This window comes from Grus americana, chromosome 9 (genome assembly GCF_028858705.1).
Source record: "Grus americana isolate bGruAme1 chromosome 9, bGruAme1.mat, whole genome shotgun sequence".
In the NCBI taxonomy this organism is placed as follows: Eukaryota; Metazoa; Chordata; class Aves; order Gruiformes; family Gruidae; genus Grus; species Grus americana.
In genome coordinates, this window is record NC_072860.1 from 24359854 (window position 1) to 24383461 (window position 23608).

General features: G+C 38.8%; 1 protein-coding gene across 1 annotated transcript in view; it reads right to left on the reverse strand.

Moving 5' to 3' along the window:
• LOC129210222 (multiple epidermal growth factor-like domains protein 6) overlaps positions 1-23608 on the reverse strand; it is a 201607-nt gene that overhangs the window by 165032 nt on the left and 12967 nt on the right. Inside the window, exons 2-4 of the mRNA XM_054835924.1 lie at positions 22303-22437; positions 21541-21650; positions 19847-19948 (exon numbers count right to left, since the gene is read on the reverse strand). Of these exons, the coding sequence (XP_054691899.1) occupies positions 19847-19948; positions 21541-21650; positions 22303-22437 (347 nt within the window). The remainder of the gene's footprint in view (positions 1-19846; positions 19949-21540; positions 21651-22302; positions 22438-23608) is intronic.

Here is a 23608-nt window from a genome sequence, read left to right on the forward strand (position 1 = left end):
ACGTAATTGCAGAAATGTCATTCCATATCACTTAACACTGCTATCCACCTAAGCCAAAACTCCTCTCTTCCCTTCTATCCAACTATTTATCCTCCCCACCCGAACTACCATGTACTTTTATTCTGCCATGCTGACTCAGCACCAGCTTGGAGTCACTGGACAGAAAGGGTCAGGTATGCCTTTTCCCCAAAAGCAAAACAAATGAGAACGGAAGTTGTCTGTGAGGTCCAGCATCACTTTTACTAGAAGGTGATAATTTCTCATTTACTCCATGGCGACGACACCACTTGCCAAGATTATATTCATGCTTCAAAACATGCTTAGGGTGCGTGCAGTCAGGAGGGACCCTGCCAGACAGATCCATCATCTACAACATGGTATTTTACCGTGATACTCCAGCTCTTCCAAACTCTGCTGGGACAGCTTGTTTCAAGTTCACACATCTTAACCTGAAGTTGCATTATTTCTCATGAAGAGCTCCCACAGATTTCAATAGGAGCTAAAGTATCCAAGAATCAAGAAGATCCTCTATTTTATTGAGGCTAACTATGTATCAAGTCCTCTGCTGCCTCACATACTTCCCTTGAAGTCAGCAAGGCTGAAAAGTGGATAAGTCAGGGTAATTTCAGCCAAAGTCTCTTCAAGTATTTGCAACATTCACTTTTTTCCTACATATGGATTGTAACAGCAAGTTACAGAGCACTGCCATTTATATAAAACTTGCATCTGAAGCTTAAGTCTATTCTCAATAAGATGAGGACAATGATTTACTTAAGTATGGGAAACAAGGAGATCATTACGAGTATACTAGAGTCAAACAAAGTGGCAAGAAAGTTTTCAAATGTTTGGGATTTTTTTTTGTTTGTTTTTATTGGCAACTTGCATAGACTTACTTTGCTAGCCACTACCAGCTGGTCAAAATGAAAACAATCAATAATACATTTCTACTAAAAGAAACCCAACATAGCACAATACCATATTGTTGTGTGCATTAAATCAATAGACCTCCGCAGTTTTAATGTAGTTGTTGCAATACTTTAAAAAGAATTTTGAAAGGAGTGGGTTTTTTAAGCCACAGAATCTTACTTCATTGTGAACACAATAAGCTTTTAATGAGTGTTATAAAGAATTATCTGTACAGAGAAAAAGGAAAGTATGCAAGATTCAGAAAAGCTTTGCAAATCTTAAAAAAACAAACCTTAGAACATTTAGTTCATAGATGAGTCAGGTGAGGAAAACTCTGGGGGCTGCTTGCCCACAGACATAAAACAAGACAAACAAGTCAAGGACAGAGCCATGAAGAAACTCGGATGTTTTAGAGGGGCTGAAATTATTCCCTGTGCCCAGAACTACAGTTTGTATGGTCAGTCATCTATTTAAGTAATATTTGTTCCTGCCTGTAAGCCTAGAGGCAGGGACCTTTAGGCTACTTCTTCATGAAATGTTGCAAGAGCCCTACAGAATAGCTAATGACACCTTCAACAGAGCGCCAAGGAGGACAACTAGGCTAAGTAGGTCCTGGAAAGGATGCCCTAATGCACAGATAGGACAGCTGGGCATCTCTGGCTAGAACAGCCAGTATCCTCAAATGGCATTTTGAGAGCTCAGCTAGAGCTCTAGGAGATTGCTCATCCTGCTCCTTTCAACATCCAAGAAAAACCCTATTACTCCATATGTGTAAAAGGGATGTAGTGTTACTTGCTGCTGTTCCTAGCAGTGGTAAGAGGTAAGACAGGTGTCTGAGCCACTCTGGAGAATCTACTAGTCTAAGCATTGCTAATCTCCCCAGGAGGTGGCCAGAAGTGCAACCACGCCATTTGAGAAAAGTAATCTGAAGAGTTTGGCAAGATTTGCATGCCGACATCTTTGTAGTTATCCAAAACAAGAATAGACTGTTCAGCAGAAAATGTCAAAAGAAACTTTGAGGAAGACCAACTTATATTTTGACTTTTAAAGGTGGTATGATAAAAAGTGAAGAGAGGATTAGTCTGATTCATGATATTGAAGGAAGAGGGAGAAAGACATGCATGACTAGAACTAACAAAATGGTTTATTGTGCTCATCTAGCAACATCAGACAGTAATAAAATGGGAAAAGGAAGAAATATTAATCTACCTTCTCCACATTTACAGGTTCAGAACATTTCTGGTTGATTTTCATCAGCGGGTTCATTGTGGGGAGGGATGTCTGATTTCCATCACTAGTTTCAAATTTGCTTTTTATTTAAAAAACCCAACATTGCAGTAGATTACTCCTAATGAAGGAATGTGAATACTGCACACTAGTCCGAGCCATTAAAGCCGTTAATCAGAAAGAAACTGAGCCAGGAAAAAAAAAAAAAAACAAAAACCAAAAACACCCAACAGTGAAAAGCCCTTAAACTTGCAGAAGTGCCTCAGACTCACCCCTAGTAACTAATCCACGAGAGAATGTTTGTTACAGGTTCAGTTACACACAGCCATGAGCCCTTCTATGACAATCCATGCATGCAGAGGTAGGAGAAATTGGAGGAAGAAGCAACTTTAAGAAAAATCTTTCTGTCCTATTAGGCACTACTGGCTCTGCTTCTGTCCAGACACATGAAGATGCTTTTTTCCCCACATATGTAGACTTCCCATAAATTGCTTGTGGGGCTCTCTAGATGACCACCAAAGCATTCACTCTACACTTAACTACCTAATTTTTAGAGGAACTAGAAGAACAAATCACAATACTATTATGATCCCCCATCATCCTGTGGAAAACAACACAGGAGCTAAACCAAAAATGCAACACCATCCCAGTGATCCTCTTTACCCTTTAGCTGTGGATTCTCAGCATAAAACGTGTTCTCTCGCAGAGAAGTGCTGTCAACATACTGTTCCCACATTGCATTTGGACTGCATCTTCACCAACTCCATTTGACACCGGCCTGATGTGCCACTGAGTCAGACTTTCCTGCACGTCAACATGTGCATATGGTACTTTTGATCAGAGACCTATTTTTTCAATCTAAAAGCTGGCTACAGATTGCAACAATCAGAAAAAACATACCAGTTTCTATTTAATTTTGTTACATATAATTTGTTGAAAGGTTAAGTGCTTGTTTTCTCTAGAAAAATAAAATAAACCTGATGTAGAGTTTAAACATAGCTAAATACCTGCCACACAAAACCTTCAAACAGAGGGTAAGAGGCCAAATGCAATGCAAATAGCTTCTGCTAGGCTGTGCAAAAGCAGAGATGGGGCAAGTGCTCATAAATAAAAAATGCTTCTGCGGTTCTATTTGTTGGTAAACTCAAAAGCTACTGCTTCCTTTACAAAGGTTGTTGATTCTTTAAGGCCTATATAGTTCTCAGCTCCTCCAGGGAAGCACTTACCTATTAATCCCAAAGAGCTGAGTAACAGGAATACAAGAATAGGACAATCTTTTATAGTGGAAGGAAAGACCTAGGGAGGAACAACCCAGAGGGCACTATGCCATTTAGCATTCGCCTTTGCAGATTTGAGTTGCTGGCGCAGGAACAAGTCCTTCCTGGCCTGGGAAGGAGATTGGGTGATTCACATATGCTCTCCAGAATTTCTGTACCAACTTTAATCATGCTGTAGTGCAATAAAATGAAATGCAGAAGACATATGTTCCACAGGAGATTGCAACACACTCTGGCCCATGTCCTAGGGACCACCAAAGCCACCTACCACTGAGCCTCATAGATAATGCTAACGTCTTGCAAGATTAAACACAGAAGGAAAGCAAGGAAAGACATTGCAGATCCTGAATTGCATCGGCAGCAAAAGGACTTCAGAAAGGTGGCTGGATTCTTTCTAGACAGTGCTGGAGAAAGGAGAGCCACTCCGTCCCTCAACTGGGATGCCAATGCAACAGCATTGGAGCAACCTCCAGTCACTCTGCTTTCATACAAAGAGACTATATTCATTTTCTTTTCCCCAGGAAGGTGCACAATGTAAGACATGAGCCACATTGATGTGGTTTCTAGACAAGTGTAATAACCCATCCTTTGTCCTCATGCCTCAGTGCATCAAAGCTGTGTAAGTCATCAACTAATTTAGGCTATAGACATTAGGCTGTCATTAAGAGTCTGGCACATTTGTCAAGATAGTATGCTATGTAGGCAAGAGTTCTTCACCATTATTAGTTAAAAAAAATCTAACAGGTTTTCTGTTCGTACTGAATAAGGTTAATAATGACCACACAGAAAACCTTTGAAATGGTGACAGAAATATGGGCCTCCCAACAGAGCAAAAAAAAAATATGACCTGCTTAAAACTACTAAGTCAGGAAATTTGATATTGGAAGGGAACAAGCCCAATAAAATAAATCAGGTGAGAGTTACTAAGCACCTGTGTCAGGACAAAGGACAAACGAAACTCAAGGCACTATATCCAATGAGCAGTACAGACAGAATGAACTGCATTGCAGGTCAGCCAGAAATGGTTGTGCAGGGTAACTGGGCTACAACCTCACTATGATGAGCCACAATTCGAGCATGTTCAACTTCTGAATCCCAGAGCACAACGCTACCCTAATAGTGTATTTTCTTCTGGTTAGATTTGAGTGTGCTGTTTCTATACACACTTTCCACTTGACACTTTGATATGTCTATTAAAAAAGAAAAAGACACTGGCATGGTATTTGCATTTTTGAAAGCTTATGTAAATGAACATTCATAAAGAGGGCATGAGAGTAATACAACAATTAATAAGGAGAACTTGCACTGACAGAGTAGCCCCATTTCAAGAACTTCTTGTTAACCAAGGCTGCATCAGAACACGTTTAACCTCGCACAATTCCTCCCGCATGAGTTCTCTCCCACTATAACCTGTTCATCTCTCTTTTCAAAATGTTTAGGTACACCTGAAACTTCACAAATACAGGGGACTGGATGTTTTGGGGTAGTTCAAGCTTTTTTCTTTAAACAGTCTTCCTTATTTATTTTAAGACTAAAGCATGTGGAAAGAATAATTCCTGGGACGCAGAAACTGAACTCTATGAAGTGCTGGAGTTCACTAACTGCCCAGCTAGGCTTTTACAACAAAAGCATGCATGTAGCATGTCAGACAACTTTGTTAATAAAGACAGCATGCTTATGTTACAAATGTTTATTTAAGAATACACAGGAATTTTGAGAAAACGAGGGAAAGGTCAGGTACTGACCAAACCTCAGTTTGCACTGTTCTGCATGGGTAACTAAAATTTTCTGTGAAATTTCAGTAAGTTGTTACCCTTCATACACTTTTCTAAACTACTGTTAGCTTCATCCTTCACCTCCAAAAAGCTGTCCATATTCCATGATAGGATATATAGCATTTATATTGCTCATGATTTGTTTTATTTGTCATCCCATTTTCTTACCAAATTAGATGAAACCAAGAGAAAATGTTTTTAGTGAAATTGAATTAGTTGCACAACCCCCAAAATCCTAAAGTATTTATTCACATGTACAGTAGTTCATCAGTTCTAAAATTCTCAGCTTTATTATGTGCTTGTCAGAATAAATGATAATGCCAAGTAGCTGGCAGGATAATGAACAACTGCCATGATAAATGGATCATCACACAAAGCTATCTGAAATACAAAGATGATGACTTAGAGCTACACCTACAGTTTCTCTTTTTCCATTTTTCCCCATGTGTTGTGCACTTTTATTCTGTCTCAAATTTACTTGGCTGGAACAGAGGTTCCAGAGGAGAAGTGAAACAAGTTGTGGCTAAATTCTCTAGAGACATGAAGTACAACTCCACTGCAATCAGCAGGTAATTGTACAGTTGTGCCACAGATAAATTTGCTCCCCATGCAAAGAATTTAGCAAGCATTGTTAATATACTCACTTATTTCACAGTTATTAAATTTGTCCTGTGATGAACATCTGTCTGTTATCTACGTTGTTAGCACGTTCTCCTTCCTGTTGCTTCACACACATATAAAACTAAAGATTATTACAAATGGAGACTGTTGCTTTGCTATGCTAAGGTCAAAAATAATTCCAAATTCAGTTCCAAAATACGTTCATATAGTACCCCCCTCCAATTCAGTGAAAGCAGATTTTAACTACAAAGCAGAGAAATCAGGGAAAAGATGATTTAATTGAACTCTCAACTTCTTTGACTGTGCAAACATCCAGAAGTGATACACTGCAGATGCCAGCTTGGAAAACATCACTTACATAAACAGTCCTTATTTATTCTGGTACCACAATGAGCAGACAAGGCTATGCAGTTAAGCAAGCATTACACACTTTCAAGATTATGTTCCACAGGGTATAAAGATCCAAAATAAGAAAAATATTCAGGAGGCTTAACATTATATTGAGTCTGACTTTTCCCCCCCATCTCTAAGTTACATTTAGAGTTTCTACATTATTTACAGCATAAATGAGACACTGGGATCTAGATGCCATAGTAAGAGCTGTGGGGTAGGGAAAAGAAGCAAAACAAGTCACACTCATACGTGCAGGTACATTTCAGGTTGGGGCAGGGATGTAGGAAGAAGAGATGGATGGACAAGTGAAAGACTAACCCAAAAAAGAATCTCCACTGGAATGGGTTATTCCCTCCTCCCTGCCCCACTTAGCCTTTATGTTATATACTAGCAGTATTTTTAGTATTCGCATGTGAAAAACAATGTAAGACACATCTACCGTCTAATGGATCAGTATTGCCTCCCCTAACTCCTGTCAGCTTTTCTGAGCTCCAAAACAGTATGAGATTATGGTGAGAGAAAACAGATTCAGCTCAGCAACCCTGAACACAAAAGGTATACTTGCAGCATGGGTAATAGCGAGAAAAGCAATTGACCATGAATTCTTGGTCACCCAAAAGCAATTAGATTTTACAGAAAAGGAAACAGAAATAAGTTTTCTTTAAAAGGACAGCACAGACACTATTTCCCTCACTTCAGTACCTTACAAGCGATGCACACCATCAGAATCTCTCAACCATCTAAAAAGACAAGAGCAGTCACTTTTATTCCAGGTGGCCATGAAATAAGTTTAGCCTTTTCAACTTTGGTTGTACTTAGAAGAGATTATTAGAAAGTACCTGAAGAAGCAGAAAACAATTTTGAAGTAACTGGCTCTGAAGTTTAAGTCACAACTTCAGGCTTGGAAAGTACCAAGGACAGGAAAAAAAATGAACACAGAAAAGAAGGAAAAATGATCAAGACACTCAATAAAAATAAAAGAATTTCAAAGAATCATAGGGCTATCACCTCCAGAGACCATCTCATCTGTAGCTGCCTCTTCCTCCACAAGAGGTGACAAAGCAGAAGTGACAGATATTTACCTAGACAAAAAAAGCTGCACTTTAAGCAGTGTAATTCAATGCTTCTTTATTTTGGGGGAAAAAAGGGGGGCACTTAAGAACAGGCCGAAGAAATGCTATGTGAGGCTCAGCTTTGAAACAGTCAACTCTGGAATTTGACCAGCTTCCAAAGGTTTTTATGTGCCCAACAAAACATACATTAAACATGGCCTATTTTCAGAGAACAAGTCTTATGGTAGAGAAAACAGAAAGAGATTTCCAGTATTCCAAATCATTACTCACCTCAAAATTTAAGAGAGCACGGGAAGTCATTTTAGGAAGCAACTCTGACTAGTGATGCTGGAAAGAGACAGCAGGAAATGTCTGAACTGAGCAGAGTTGAAAATCTGCTCCACAGTTCAGGACTGTAATTGTTGGGGTTTGTACAGTGCAGTTACAATCATTTTAGAGATGCTAGAAAGGCTTTCTGAGCAGGAAAAGTTTAAGCAAGAACGGTTAAACTTGCTTCGCCCAATTAATGTGTTGTATAAAATAAAGACCTGACATTTTTTCTTTTACAGCTAGCTTCTAGACTGATCATTACCCACAAGTAATACTAACTTTCCATACCACATACTTTTAGCGATTAATGAAGAATGTTATAGGTTACATGTCCCTGCCTGCAGCAGGGGGGTTGGAACTAGATGATCTCTGAGGTCCCTTCCAACCCAACCCATTCTATGAGTCTATGATTCTATTCTATGACCATATTACCATTGAAATACTACCCAAACTGCTGGGAGTAGGATACCAACTCACCAGTGATACAACAGCATTAGAAAGGAAGGTTTTCAGACAGCTGCTAGGGCAAATCCTTGTGTTGGAGATGACACCGTAGGGTCTGTATATGTACACAAAATAGTGCAGATTTGCTTTGTAATGTCTTCAGAAGACACACAGACATGCAAGTAATCTAGTGACACAGAACAGGCAGACTTGCCTTCCTGGAGAAAGAAGTCATAGCAGCAAACAGTTTTCTGGGTGTAAAAGGCATGTCATAGTGAATGGCACCAAGACAGCCAAATTTGAAATATGCATATAATCTCTATCAAGCTTAGAATTTCCACATCATTTAGATCTAGCTCTTGTTCCAATCTGACTTGGAAAATATTTGAAATTGCCTTGGAGGTTGTAGCTTCTATTTTTAGTTTTTCAAGACTCAAATTCATTTTAGAATTTGAAATTTTCTATTCTACAAAAACTGAAAAAATATTAATCTAAAAATGAAAATATAATTTCAATAACCACATATAATTCCATAGCACATCACTCATGGTCGCCTATTAGTGATATATTGAATAAAGTAACAAATAAAGCGAAACTTTAATGTGCCTTTAGCAAATGTTTAATCTTCTCCCATTCCTCTCCCTCCTCTTGTTTCAGGCAGGGATAGTGCTTACTTCATAACACTGCTACAGAAATACGACAAAATCCAATAAGTATTATTTCCTTTCGAAATCATTTAGCCACATGTTAATCACACAACCAATGCTCAGCATTACAGAAATCACTCATAATACAAAACACACATGCACACACATTGCTGTTCAATATGCTCGGCAATTAGATACTCTAGGACTTTTATTTGTGAATAGTCTCATATTTTGGGGTGGAAACACCCAATAAAATACTGCATGCCTGACATATGTGAGCAAGAGCCAGAGACACAGAAAACAAACCTCATACTGCAACCTCCCTGGGGAAATCTTTGTTCATTTTAATACTTGTTCAGTCAGCTGTCTCCATGAATGACAAGGTTTTATCTCTAATGTGAATGGCTTCGAAGGCTACTTGCATTATCCGTTCTTCAGCAGCTGCTGCTGAAACCACAGGGTTGCAAACTTATAATTAAATCCAGCTGCCACTACTGTGAGTTCAGTTATATCGAAGTGAGCAATAATGCCTCGTGGTTGCTGGCAAGATTCTGTCTCCATCTCAAGACAATGCAATTAACTCTTTTGCCCCTTTTAGATGAAATAAACATCAGCACTGAAGAATGCTGCTAAATGACTGTAAAAATAGTATTTATATAGAAGAATTCTGCTGCAGTCATTACACCTGAGAAAACAAATTTCTACGTGGATGATAGATAACAAGAAATAGCTGTTTCCTTAAAAGCACTGAGAGGACATTCAAGGAGACACAAGGCAGAGGATGGAAGGAATTTCCTGTAGAAAGGAGGTATGACAGGATACACATTAACAGATCTACTCTTAAGCCTTAAAACACACACAGCCTCTAGAATAAAGCAAATATCAAGATCCATCTTGAGAGAAACGCAAGGCAAGGGCTGGAAAGGAACCCAGGAAAGGATCCACAGGCCTTCCTTTGATACTAAGATTATTTCTTAAAGGCCATTGTCCATGTCTTAAATCAGACTTAGAGAAACAGTCCTAACTGAAGAGCAGCATATGCACACTTCTGGAGGTATACTTTCTCTTTTACAGTCAAAACCTGTTAATATCTGCATGTCAAAGTGCTTAGGTCAGCAAAAACCATTAGCTACCTAAATTTGACTTGCTCAGTCATAATTCTTGAAGTGCTGCTCAAGAAGGCTCCATTTCCTCACTTTTATAAGAAACATTGCAGTGGCAATGCATCAAAAAGTTTTCACAGGAGGAAAAGCAATCAGCGGTGACATGCTAGACTAGTGCCACTGAAGTAGAAAGCAACAGTCAATTGAGCATTGTTTATTAAGAGTTCTCTTATTATGTGTACCTCTTTGGTAAGACACGACAGTCCCATGACTTCTGAGGATGGGTTAGAAAGCACAACAGAAGACAGAAGCGCCTGACCTCTGACCAAGCGCAAGAAGGTTAAAGGAAGGGGAGAGCCGTCTGTTGAGAAGAGAGTGAAATGCAGAGCAACCATCTCAAAATTCAGTCTGCAAGCCTCCCAAAACACAACAAAGATTAAAAGAGTCTGCTAGATATTCTGCCAAATGGCAGTTAAAACTCTAGGTTAATCTAGATTTTTTTGTTTGTAATATAGGGGTTGCAAAAGGACTGCATAAAAACTGCATGAACTGGGTGTTGGCAAAAGTCTAGCCATAGTACTGTGGGCTAGACTTACCCATACTACCTGACCTGATTGATTGTGATCTAGCTCAGGTACCTCTGCACTGCAGCAGGCTGGGTACACAAATAGCTTTGCCCACAGTCACACAGACCAACAGGAGTCATGAAATAGAATCCAGATGTTTCTAGAGACTTGAGGTCTGCTCACTCACCTTTTGATGGGAGGGAGGGGGGAGAAATACATAGCTGCAAGCATCTCTGCACAATGTTCATCTTTGTGATGGTTTGCTACCACAGTTCCTGAACCAGCATGAAATAAATGCTAGAAGCTAGAAAGCAAGTTTTCTTCCATTATTTTTTTTACTTTTTGCAGCAAGTACAAAGTAAACAGCCTTCTGTACCAAAGACAATAAGGGTGAATTTGCTCTCAAGTGGTTATTCTTAGGTTCATTTACTTTTGACATATTTGTTTGCTGTTTCACTACTGCTGTCTGTCTACCTGTCGCTTTGTACTAATGGCTGTGAAGCCCAGGTACTCAAGAGCATTTCAGCAAGATGGGCTGATTATTACATCCTGTCATATCTAGGTAGGAGCCAGTCATGATTTTTCAATGAGTGTTTTACCATTCCCATTGTAAAATGATAAAGCTTTTATTCCTCCTAGCTTTTTAGTGGCTACTTTAAAGGGCTTTTTATCCATAGAGGTTCGTGTCTTATCAATGCTGGAAGGTGTTTGTATAGATTACACTGGCAAAGACTAGGTGTGTGTGAAGAGAGAAGTGAATGCAGGGAGAAAGGCAAAGAATGGAAAAGTTGGAGGAAGTCATGCATTCAGGTTTTTTGAATCCTTCATAGGAACTTGCTTGCAACTGGAATTAATCTCCGAATCAACTGTTACCCATCACTAGAACAGATAATGTCATTTTATCTTAACCATAACTTTTTTCTTGAGAGATTATAGATAGCTTGGTCCTTCTGCAGTGTTTTGTGCACTACATTTGTCTTTTGCAGGTCTCTGCACAGGAGAACATTCAACTTATCTTTCTCATAGATTTCTAATCAGTTCCAGCTCTGTGACATTTTATATTTAGGTCCAATGTTATATCTGTATTAATTTGTTACTATATACATTATAACTTATTATTCAAATCACAATCTGTTTTAAGTGTCAGGATACCTATCAGTTAGCAAAGTGCAGAACACAGGAGAGATTAAAGTATATTACCAGGTGACCAAACCCAGAAGGCATTCAATGACAGCAGATGTCTGTTCTGATAGACCTACATGTAGGGGTTGACATTGTACATGTACAATTTACATGTATTTTTTTAAATACTAAAAATAGTATTTTTTCCTTTTAAAACAGTTAAAAATCTAACATGAAATTTATATGCCACATTAAGGCTTAGGGGAGGAAAAAAATTAAATCAACCAGCACATGTTTGTTTCTCAGATTTTCAAGGCAATTAGATCACTAAAGTGCTGAAGGTCTCCAACTATCCAGTGAGACCAGAATCTGCTAAAAAGGTTAGAACAGAAGACTTTGCCACAGCTAAAATTTAATTAAAGTTGATAAACTAATTATGAGCTGAAAGAGCAAGACACCAGCATTTTCCCCTTTTTCCTACAGGTAAGACAGGATGAGATCGATCAGTTTAAGTAGCGTAGGACATCACAGAAAAAAATCCAATCAATTCAGTTCGCTAGCTATAACTAACTGTGCTGATTAATATACTAGTTTTAAGCACCAAAGGTCTGTTGGCATACTTTCTCTTGCAAATACTTTTGATTAACCACAAAATCGCCTAAAGCATTTGGTTTATATATAATCCTTTATAAACTCGGTTTTTATCCAAATTTGCCCTGACAAAGCATGAATTAAAATCATGCAGTAAAAAAAGCCAAACAAAAATCATCCACTATTTCCAAGCACAAGAAAAAGGAAAGCATACTAAAGTACTTGCTTAAATAAGTTGTACTTGTGCTACTTCCTGGTTACTAAAAATGGCCAAGTGAAGTGTCACGCTCTTATGACAGTCCAAGGGAAGACCTGGCTTTGTGCCTATGCTTCTCAATTGTTCCCGTGAACTCTCCAGCTACTTTGACAGAATTGAATATCCCCCATCCCACTAGTTCAGTTGATTCCCGCCCTAATATTCTTCCAAACCACACAAGTATTGTCTGTTGCAGAATTATGCAAGATATGTTTTTGAATGAACATGAGATCCGAAATGATTTTTGGGTTGTAAGGACAGCATCTTTCATCATTCATACCTTCCTCTCTACTTTTTTGGCCTGGCCAGCATTATCTTAAGTTGCCTCTGTGCTTATAGACTCTCCGGACTTCCATACCATCAAGGAAGCTTTAAGTGCTGTCAAGCTTTTATATTGCTTCTGGAAGGGCCAAAACTAGATTTGTAGATCTTGTGAGGCTTCGCAGTCCCCACCCAAGGCAGAAACAGGCAATGCCATGACAGCAGCTTCCAAGGTCACCATCAAACAGATTGCACAAGAAGCATCAGAACAAACACAGCAGTGACAGCAGGACATCAATTTAGCCCTGACAACTCCAAGCTGACAGAGGCTGAATGATATACTGAGGATTACACTGAGAAATACAAAGGCTGCATTTGGCACAAACTTGCCTGATGCCAGCATGTTACAGATAGTATCAAGGAAGGTGAAGAGATGCAGACTAAGATGACTAACACAGTAATAACAGCAGTATCTTCATATGAAACAAGATACTGATTTTTAGTTAATGAGAAGGGAAATTTGAAAAGGTCATCCTTATTTTAGGCTGAGCGGATTTCTAGATTTCCTTTCAGGTTGGCTTTCTTGCCTACAGGACCACTCTACACGAGTTAAGCATACAACTTGCTACGCTGTACAAAGATGTATCTAGTGGTTTTAGCAAGGGCAGAGTTGTCCAGCCAACTGGAGTAGGATTTTAAGTACAAAACCATCTAAAATAAGTTAAAGGGGATTTTTCCACATGCACATTGGGCAGTAGAGCACTTTTAACACTGAATAAAACCTACCTGAAACAGCCTTTGAAACAGTTTTAAAGGAACTGTGAAATCTTCAATGTTGGAAAGAATTACAGCAGAGATAAACACTTACTGGTTTCTTGGATCACGTCATCTAAATCAAGGGCTTCTGCATTTGTAGTGTGACCAATTTATATTAAGGTCGTTTAAAACCTGGACTGCCTGCTATTTCATTGAATTAAACCAATTTGCTTTAGAACTGCCTGAGATGTCAGCAGCAACCACTTCCTTAACACAACATCAAGCATTAGTTGCTGGCCACAACCAACCTGCCATATAAGATGACAGTAGAGCATATGAAACTGCCACGTGCTGCTCATCTCTCTTCTGTGGTTCACACACAACAAACAGAAAGGCAGTGCCACAGTCTACTCAGCTTCTGAAGAGATGAAACCCATCAACACACCTTTTTTAAAAACACTCACGTTTTCAAGTTTCACTACTTGGAAAGATTTTGGATACTCTAGTACAACAGCACTGTTATTACTTTGACAAGTGCTAAGAAAAGACGCTCATTACCACAGCCCCTGAAGCAGCCACAAGCGGCTGCACAACTTTGAGGTGCTACAGCATATACCAAGCCAACAGGATGCTCTCACACTGTCAAGACCTCACACAACACCAGTGCTCCTTTACTGTCACATAATCACCAAAAGCATCTACACTTTCATATTTGCTGTCAGCCAGTGCTGCTTAATCACAAGAACAGAAAAGTATGGTAGCCAAAGAAAAACATATAGGACTGATGGACCATTTTTCCTGGGAGCTGTAAAGAAGCAGAGGAAGAACAGGAGACTGGGTCCCACTGCAAGTAGAGGATGATCACAAGGTTTCTTTCTGCCAGAGAACAGGTACCTTTCTGTCCTGAGCAGCCTAATCAGTCATTTCTGCTTCCCTCGCCACAACTTGCTCACTAGCATTTCACTTGGAGCAGGTAAGTGACTGTGCTAGGGCAGGAAGATATTATAATCTTAAAGAGATTATGTGCACTAAACTAGAACAATCTGAACATAAGTTAGCTTTGTGCCATCCTCTTCCCTTCTCCCTATGGGGTAAAGTAGAATTATCACGTATTTTCAACGTGGTCTAGTTGAGGGTGTCCCTGCCCACAGCAGGGGGGTTGGAACTAGATGATCTTTAAGGTCCCTTCCAACCCAAACCATCCTATGATTCTATGATTCTTCTAACTTACACATTTGCACGTTAAAAATTGTCTTTGGTAAAACTGCATGGGAAGGACTTACAGATATGAAAACAAAATATGAAAACAAAGTACCAGAGCAGTGATGGCCTTGCGATTAGCAGAAGTGCATAAGCACATTAAGAATTAATCTACCCTCACAAATATTATCTACTTCCACTGGGAAACAAAGATGCATGAAAACTAAAGACATCTCTATTGGTAACAGATCCATGGGTGTCTTAAGCTTGCCATTTGCTATTTTAAGGGACCCACAAAGAATGAAAATTTGTAGCACTGTTTCCTGGATATATACTGCCCTGTAAGGCTTGTATAGGTCTTAAGTCTCAGAGAAGAAGAAAACATGCATCTCTCCAAGAGACCAGAACGGCAGACAGGACATTAATCAGAAGTTTTATTAAATAACTCTTTGCAGGAAGAAATATTTCCTAGAGGAAAATGGAAGAAGATTCTTTTTCACAGTGAATGAGTATTTTTGATTGCAAGAAGATCCATCAGACTTCATGCCATTTTAATCAATGGTTTAAAAAAAAAAAAAACAAACACCAAAACCCACCACACCTTTGTTTTAAGTAGTTCTGTAGTGTAAACTCTGATCTACCTGGACTAGGAAGTGCTGACATTTTCATTTACTTGAATCTTTATATAATTCAATATCTTAATAGCGTGTGACCAGAGTTAAGGAAGAGATTGACAGCTAGTCAATGAACTGATGAATATCTATCTCATAAGCATTTCATTTTAGCTACCCATGCAGTGTGCATTTTGCCTTTACATACACATTCCAATGCTATTATCTTACACTTAATTACTTAGGTCTCAAAGCACTTTACAAAAGAATGAGCTATCATTATCAACATTTCATATACAAAGAAATTGAGGCATAGTGGTAAAATTTGCTAGAAGTTATTGAACTCATATCCAAGGTCAGTGGCAGGTGAAAAACAGAGCTCTTATCGCAAAGATCAGGCGAGTGCTGTATTCAGCCACCACACTGCCTCTCAAGATGTGGTACGTTCTTCACAAGCACACAATCTTTAGCGATCAGGCAGTGTAAAAGAATTTAAAATTCCACCTGTGTTACGGCAAATATTACAATATAAAATATAAATATATTGACACTTCATCTGTTAAACATTGGAATATTGTGTTCAGCTTTCTTCAAATGATTAAGCTAAGATGACAAACATCATGTCATCATAAGATGATTTCCTGACAAGTCTGTCCTGGTCATTCCTCACTTTTAAACATCTGATAATACCCATCATCTCAGAGACACGCAATTGTAGTTACTCTTTCCTAATTATAGTAGCCTCTCACAAAACATTTGTAATGCTGGGATTTTGTTTCAATCATGAAGTTATAAAGCCTGTTCAGTACTCACTCTTGCTTTTACTTTAAGCATTAAAACCAGCAGGATGCATTTGGTAAAACCAACAATAACTTGAGGTTTAATGACAAAATGCTAAAGAGTCAAAACTAAACCCTCATTTTGCATTGAGCAATTTTGTACACAAGGTGTAAATAAAGTCACCCTTGTTTGTAGAATTTGGAATACTTTCACTAGCTGCACGTCCAAGTACAAGTCCCAGGGCTGAATTAAACAAGCTAAATGAAATTCATTTACTTCCATGTCCAGATCAGGTGGCTAGCAGGCCTCGAACAAGATTACCAGGACAACTAGTGAATAACAATGAAGCCAGCACTGCAGCAGATTTTATTCTTATGCTGGGTTTTACTGTTTCTTTGTTGTTACAAGTCTTCTCTTGAGCCCAGTGAAAGGGATGGAAATGGGAATCTCAACTTCCAAACAAGTTAAAAAAAGAAACAGAAAGAAATACAGCTTGCAAGTTTACATTGTAATTGATATAAGTCTATTATTACAAGACAAATTGCAGCAGACAATGAAAGAGACAGCTCAATCTGTTACTGAATCCGTGTAATGGCTATATGAAGAGCTCGACCATTTCACTCATAAATCTTTCTTAAGTTTTATTGCTGCTTGTGTGGGTAAAATAATAAAAGTATGGAGTGAAGTATACAAGAGATGCAGTAATGCATTTCTAGTCACAATTATATAGAGTTTGTTACAGGAATCATAACCCTTTCACCATCTAATCAGAAATAACGTCGTGCTACAGGCTGCTAAAACACCACATGATATTTTTAAAGAGTCAGATGCGATCATGCCAATTGTGAATAATCATCTCTGCTACAGATTGCTATGACGCACTGGGCTGTCATAAGTTATTCTCGATGATCTGTCACAAACTTTCTGCAGGACAAACCAGCACAAAGCACATAGCAACTTGTTTTCCAGGAGGCTGACCTACTTACTGACTTAATGGCAAATAGAAACACAATAGAAAGGAAAAGCCAGATTAGAAGATTCTCAAGATGTATGTTCCCATTTAGAGTAACTGATTTTAATAATATTTTATAAGAGTTTCTTGTCTATTGTCTGTGGATTGTAGTACCCTGCAGGGAGATCATGAGAGCCACTGCACTAGTGAAACTTTAGAATTAGCTGTCAACACTGAATGACAGAAACAGAAAGAAGATAAGCAATAAGGTTGGAGAGGGCAGGATATAATAAAATGGGATACACGCACCAATTGTGCTCAAATGAGGGCAAGTACAGTTATGAAGTGCCCATGATTCTTCCTCTGTCTGGAGATTGACAGGAGGCCACAACACCAGAAGTGACAGAAACCAAGATTACAACCATGGATACCCAATGGGTAGTTTTCTGTCAGCAATTTCTGGTCTCACATCCAGTTAGAGCCTCCCTTCTGCCAGAGACAATGCAAGGATGTGGTTCAGAAGTACAAGGAAGTGCCTCTACACCAAAGACGGTTCCCTTTCACAGCTTCACACATCGTAGCATAATCTTTTCCACTAACATTTTATAGTGTGTGTTCCAAAAACATAAACCATGGTTTTCCTGGCACTCATCTGTTCCACCAAATCTTCAAAACAAGAGATGCTAGTAGGAGAGATTCCTTTTCCTTTGGGTTAAGCGTTGGAAGGAAAACAGTTTATTACAGGTTACGCAGGCAAGTAAGGAGGAGGGGACAGACTAGACTTAATGATCATTTAAAACCATAATATATTCCTATTAAGTAATGCAGTCACATTAAATTCAAGCTACTTTAGAAGACCAATATTCCAACATCAGCCAGAAAAACAGAGGCTATAGCTGCTAGTTCCACATTACATTTTCTTTAGCTTTGCTTGCAACAAATATAACAACAGATACAAAACTCACAAGCATTTGACTGGAGATACCTGCAATGGTTAAGAGGTCTTACATCCTAAATTACCTTGCTTTTGTTCAGCAGGTGAATTGTCCATAGCATTCTTTCTGAAAGTAGGTTTTTCCCTTGAGAATTTAATTTATAAACTCACTCCTGCCAGGCTGCGATAGCAGCTGCTGTATAACCCTGAAAACGATGACTACTGAAATTCCATTCAAACCTTGGGAATCAATAGAAAGCAGACAAACCACCAAGATAAGTTCCACCCAACTGCAGGATCCTTCACATTGTTTTTACAGCATCTGCAGTCACCAACCTGTGAAATAGAGACCGCGCAATCTCATTTCAGTTTGAAAATCTGACCTGTGCTATCTACAGATTATGCTGCATCCACATAATCTGCCTGTTGGAAATGCCTTAATGCCATAGGTGTTTCCAGGCAACAGAAGGAGGCTCAAAAGACTAGTGAAGACAGTTTAGAATTTGCTGAGACTTATACTGCATTTGGTAAAAGCTTATTATATGGGCTCCTTAGAGATCCTGATCCTGCTTACCTTGAAGTAGCAGCTCTATGGTAAATCAGTAACCAAACAACCTGCATTGGTGTTGCTCTGGTTTATACCCAGTTACATATATAAACTCCTTGTTTCTATGCACAGTAAAGAAATACACAATCACAGCATCACCCTTGGAATCTGCTTAACTAAGTTAGTATTATCTGAAGGCAGGTATCGGCACACAGTCATCTGATGTCAGCAGAAGTTTCATTGCAAAGAGCTCTGCATTTTATTTAAATGCTTGTAAATGAAAAATGTTATCTATGATCAGGCTTCAGCAAAAACAACCTTCTTGCAATATGTGCTGATGTTTTGCATTTCCCGCTTACCATGCTTGCTGCAACTCCACTGCTTCGTTACCTTCACCGAGGGAGGCTGCTATCCCTACAGAGTTGCTGAACCCACACAAGACCCAGTCCATCACATAAACCTTGGAGCCCAGAGATGAGAATGTGACAGAAGTTACGAAGCAAGCATGATACAAGCCACGTATCCAGTACAGAGCTTAGCTTTTCAGCTCTTAAGGATTGTTGTAAACAGTTGTTACATTCCTTCTCACTTATACTTCAGGATGGACAAGGCAGGTGAGGATGTGAAGGTATTAGAATTTAAAAGCAAAAAACCTAAATACTCAAAAATCTACCTTTCTTTGAACAAAACACAATGTGTTTCAGTTGAAAAGGAACTTATTTGTATAATACAAAAGAAATCCTTTGTCCCAATCACAGCCTACTCTGAAGGAATTACTTTTCCTCCCCACACTTAAGAAGCCAAATGGATGCAGTTCTATAATTTTGGAGAGCTTTACACAGCATGCGATGGTTTTATTTCACATAAGTTACAAGACAACCCATTGTAGCTTTATCAGATTGTGATCCAGCATATGAGAGAGATTCCCCTTGAGAGTGGGTGATAGTCTAAGTCACATAGAATTTAGTCTGTAATATGCTAGAACACAGTTACTGAAGTGAAAGACTGGTGCATAAATTATTTCAAGATCACTTGGAAATATTTGGTAGTGATCTGTAAAACCAGCCTTCTTACTTTCAGATGCATCAAAAGAAATCCCATTTCATTCATTTGCTGCATTCTTTACCTACTGCCCAACCTGTTTTGACTCAGAACTTATTCTCACAAGGGCAAAAGCAATGAGAAATTTAGCAAGAGTGCCACAAGAATGTGCAAGTTCAGAAACAAAATAAAGATATTCCACTGGACACCATTGCTGATATTCAAGGGTATTATCCATTACAGAAACTCATTGGATATCAACCAAATTTGTTAAAATCCAATACCAAAAAAGGCAACTTCTGGAAAAATGAGATTATAACCAAATAACCAGCTGAGTGCAGCAGAGGCAACTTTAAGTCAATGTTAATAAAATATTAGGTTTTTAACAAATATTGTTAATCATGTGCTTTACCCAAACACCAGGTGCATTTGAGACCATTTACATTTGACTCACCATACTGGCAGCGTGGACCCTGAAATCCTGCAGGACACTGGCAGGTCTGGGATCCTTCAGAACATTTGCCTCCATTGAAGCAAGTGCCAGCAGTACACAGCACTAATACACACAAACAGAATGAAACGGGGGTTTTGTTGGTTCCGTGCCGCAGATCCTCTAGAATTGCCTCTTCCTGTCATAATGCTGCTGTAACAGGAACTTCTAAATACGAAATCCAGCTTTATTTAAGTAGAAAGGTTAGACTGCAATAGAACTTGTTTTCACAGGTGTAACTACCATGTTGATAGATGTTTAACTTAAATAAAAATAAGACTAAGATAATGCAGTTTAACCTGAAGATGCTTCAGAGGCAGAAGACAGTTTTTCAGGACTCAAAGCACTACTGGAATCCAGAATGAAAGAGGAGATGAACTGCTAGAGAATAATTCAGCAATGGTTAAGAAAGTGGCATACTAGAAGAAGGCATATATGTTCAAGGGAATAACAATATTTCCCTTCCTCCAATGCAGAACAGTATTTATTCACAATAAATTAAATTCCACATGCTTGAGCCAAACTTGCAAGGAGTATCAAAAAAGAAGACTAATTCAATCACTTTGGTGCCCTAAAGAATTCAAAGCAAGTCTGCACTGCTTTTTCAGGAAGAAAAAATTATAGTGCCACTGGTGCTCAAACACATTAAATTCCTTTACACCAGAGATTAAAATACAGATTGTAAACATTTCTTTGACGACTTACAACAAAACAGGTGCACATTAAATATGTAGATTCAAGCTGAAACTAAACAGGAATACCTCTCAGGCTTGTTTTTGTTTTTTAAATATAAAGAAACAACCATAAAGACAAGCTCTCTGAGCACATCTCTCAAGTTGGTATGAAGATTAAAAAATACATAGGAACAGATGCTAACTTTCATACAGAAAATACAATTACTGACAAAATGGTAGCAATTTACTCACTGTTTAGTTTTGTTATCTTCTACACATGTCTTGTTAACAGTGGCAGAAGTGCCTCCTTAAAATTTAAATTAAATTCCATCTCTTAGGAAGACATCCAATCATGATTAGAAGTTACTGATAGGAACAGGCTCTCATCAGGTGGAGAACCATAGAGTAGAAACACAATTGCCTCAATGGCAACAGCGGCCGTGAATAAGCCAAAACCAGTCAGACTCTGCAATGAGTGCTACATCCAAGAAACAAGTATCTTATGGCAGATTTCTTCGCATAATTTGGGTAACAGCAATAAACAAATGCTGCCTCCCTGGAAGTGTTTAAGGCCAGGTTGGATGGGGCTTTGGGCAACCTGGGCTAGAGGAGGGTGTCCCTGCCCATGGCAGGGGGGTTGGAACTAGATGGGTTTTGAGGTCCCTTCCAACCCAAACCATTCTAGCATTCTATGAAATTTGGTTGGCCCATCAAAGCCAGGCTGGAAAAAAAATAAAATGCTGCAATAATATAATCAGAAATTCAGTTTCTATTGTTCAGATTAGAGATACTTGGTACTTTTAAAAATACAAAGGCTGTCATATGTAAAAAGTTTCTTTCCCCATCAATAGATTACCTCTTTATAACTGGAAATCCCAGTTATAAATGGCAAGAAACAAAATCCATCTTTCATAGAAGTAAGCATCAGCAGGAAAGCCTAAGGATATAATCTCTTGGTTTGTCACAGTTTTGCCATCAACTTACCGTGCAAGCAGCCAGGTTCATTGCCATGTTGGACCCATCCAGGGCAGCACTTATAGACAGTCTGACGCTCCATTCTGTACATCTGCTTGTAAACTGTGTAGTACCCAGACCTTTGAAGAGGGTAAGTTTAAGACACATAATCACAACTTCATTCCACTTACTCACATCTCATCAGTAACAAGGTGTACTCATACATCATGTTTACTATACATTTTTTCAGCCCCTATCAGTAGTTCTTGTTAAAAATGAAATAAATACAGCAAAATGCATCCTGATAACATCCAATAGTGCTACTATACTATGTCCACGTGTTTGGTGGTGAATTTGTGCTCAGGCTAATCAAAGGTGAGTAATTTTGTGTTGCAATCAATTTTGGTTTTAGCTGTTGGGGGAGGCAGATCTCCCATCAGTTCTAAGGATATGGCAGAAATAGAAGTTAAGTTTTTCAAAGTAGGTGCCTTGACAGCCAGACTTCACCTGAAGCAGGATAAGACAGGAGTATTTTTTGGTAATATAGAATTGTAATCTCAAGCCAGCCAAGAAGTTCATGGTACACCCAAAACATAGAAAAAAAAGTCACATTTTCCACTCAGTAACAACAGACTTAAGTCTCAGCAGGACACAATATATCCGTGACTAAGTTACACATATTTCAGGACATGAAATAGTTTACAACTTCTTTCACAAAAAATTAAAAAGTTACAAAGTATTTGCACTAAGCTCAGTAACAGAATTTATTTGTAACAATAGACAATATATTACCTTCTCTCATAGCCCATACACCACCTCCTCCCTGTGCAACCTTGTTTCCACATCTTGACTGTTCGACTAAAGGCTTGAACACACGGCTGTTGGTGTCCCACCAGTGCCAGTTCAAACACCGGACAGACGTTTAGCCTTGAGGAAAAAGATACACTTTTTTTATTTCTAGCACAAAATTTAAGTGTCTAGCAAAATATATATAAAATTATACTATGTACAAGTTAGAAACAGTTTGAGACAGATTTTATATTACTATTTAAAAATACTGTAGTTCTATGACTTTTTTCACTTTGAACGGATCAAACAGCTCTCTTGCAAAAAATATGGTACCCATAAACACCTGACAAATCGTGATCCAATGAATTCAGAATGGCAAATGGTCCAGAGATGTTAATGGCACCCAGATTTCATCCATGTATTGGTTGCACAAGTCAAACACATTCCTGATGGCAATTTTCACATGAACGACCCAGCTAGCAAAACATGATTGTACTTTGTTCCTGGAAAATGAGAGCTAAAATGTTGGAGCAGGATTTGACTGACAACTACAGCAACCCTTTCAGAGGGGGCACTGCCTGACAAAGGGTGCTGCCTCACAAGCTGAGGAGCAATGACCAAAGTGAGGGAGCCTGAAAGGTTCTTCCCATGCCAAGACCTCTAGAAGTTCTCTCACCAGGTCTTGTACATGCAATAACCCCTATTTCAGGTGACGTGCCAGGGTGGGAATCAAAGACTTGACAAGCGTAGGGACTGACCTCCACAGCTCCAGCTACTGAAGAGCCAGCCTCTATACAAACACAATGAAAAACACAGCGCCTGCCTTAGAAAGCTATGTAAACTGAACAAAATATACAGTGACATTCAGGCTCCACACAAGTCAATGGAAGCTTTACCATTGATTCAAGGGCAGATAAGATTTATCTAAACTATTGGCATAGAAAATGTATGTTCTGTAAGAGTGCCCTTTGCTATCAGTCCCCTCAGGGAAGCACATGAAATTTGTAAGAGGAAGTATCCTTGTTCTCTGTTGATTATTCCTAAAATAACAAGACCAAAATAAAAGCATTGCTTTGTAGAATGATATGTAATCTTCATCCTGCTACCTAGCCCTAGTTACAAAAATAGCAGGCAGGATTTCAGGAGGTATGGAGAGTCAAGAAAAAGGTCACATGCTGATGGTTTTGCAGATATTCTGCCAGCCCTATTCTGATTGCATTGCCCTGGTGTAAATTAGGAAATGCTACATGCCAAAAAAATAATTAACTATATAAAACATGCAAGGTCTAACTAAAGCTACAAAGCAGGG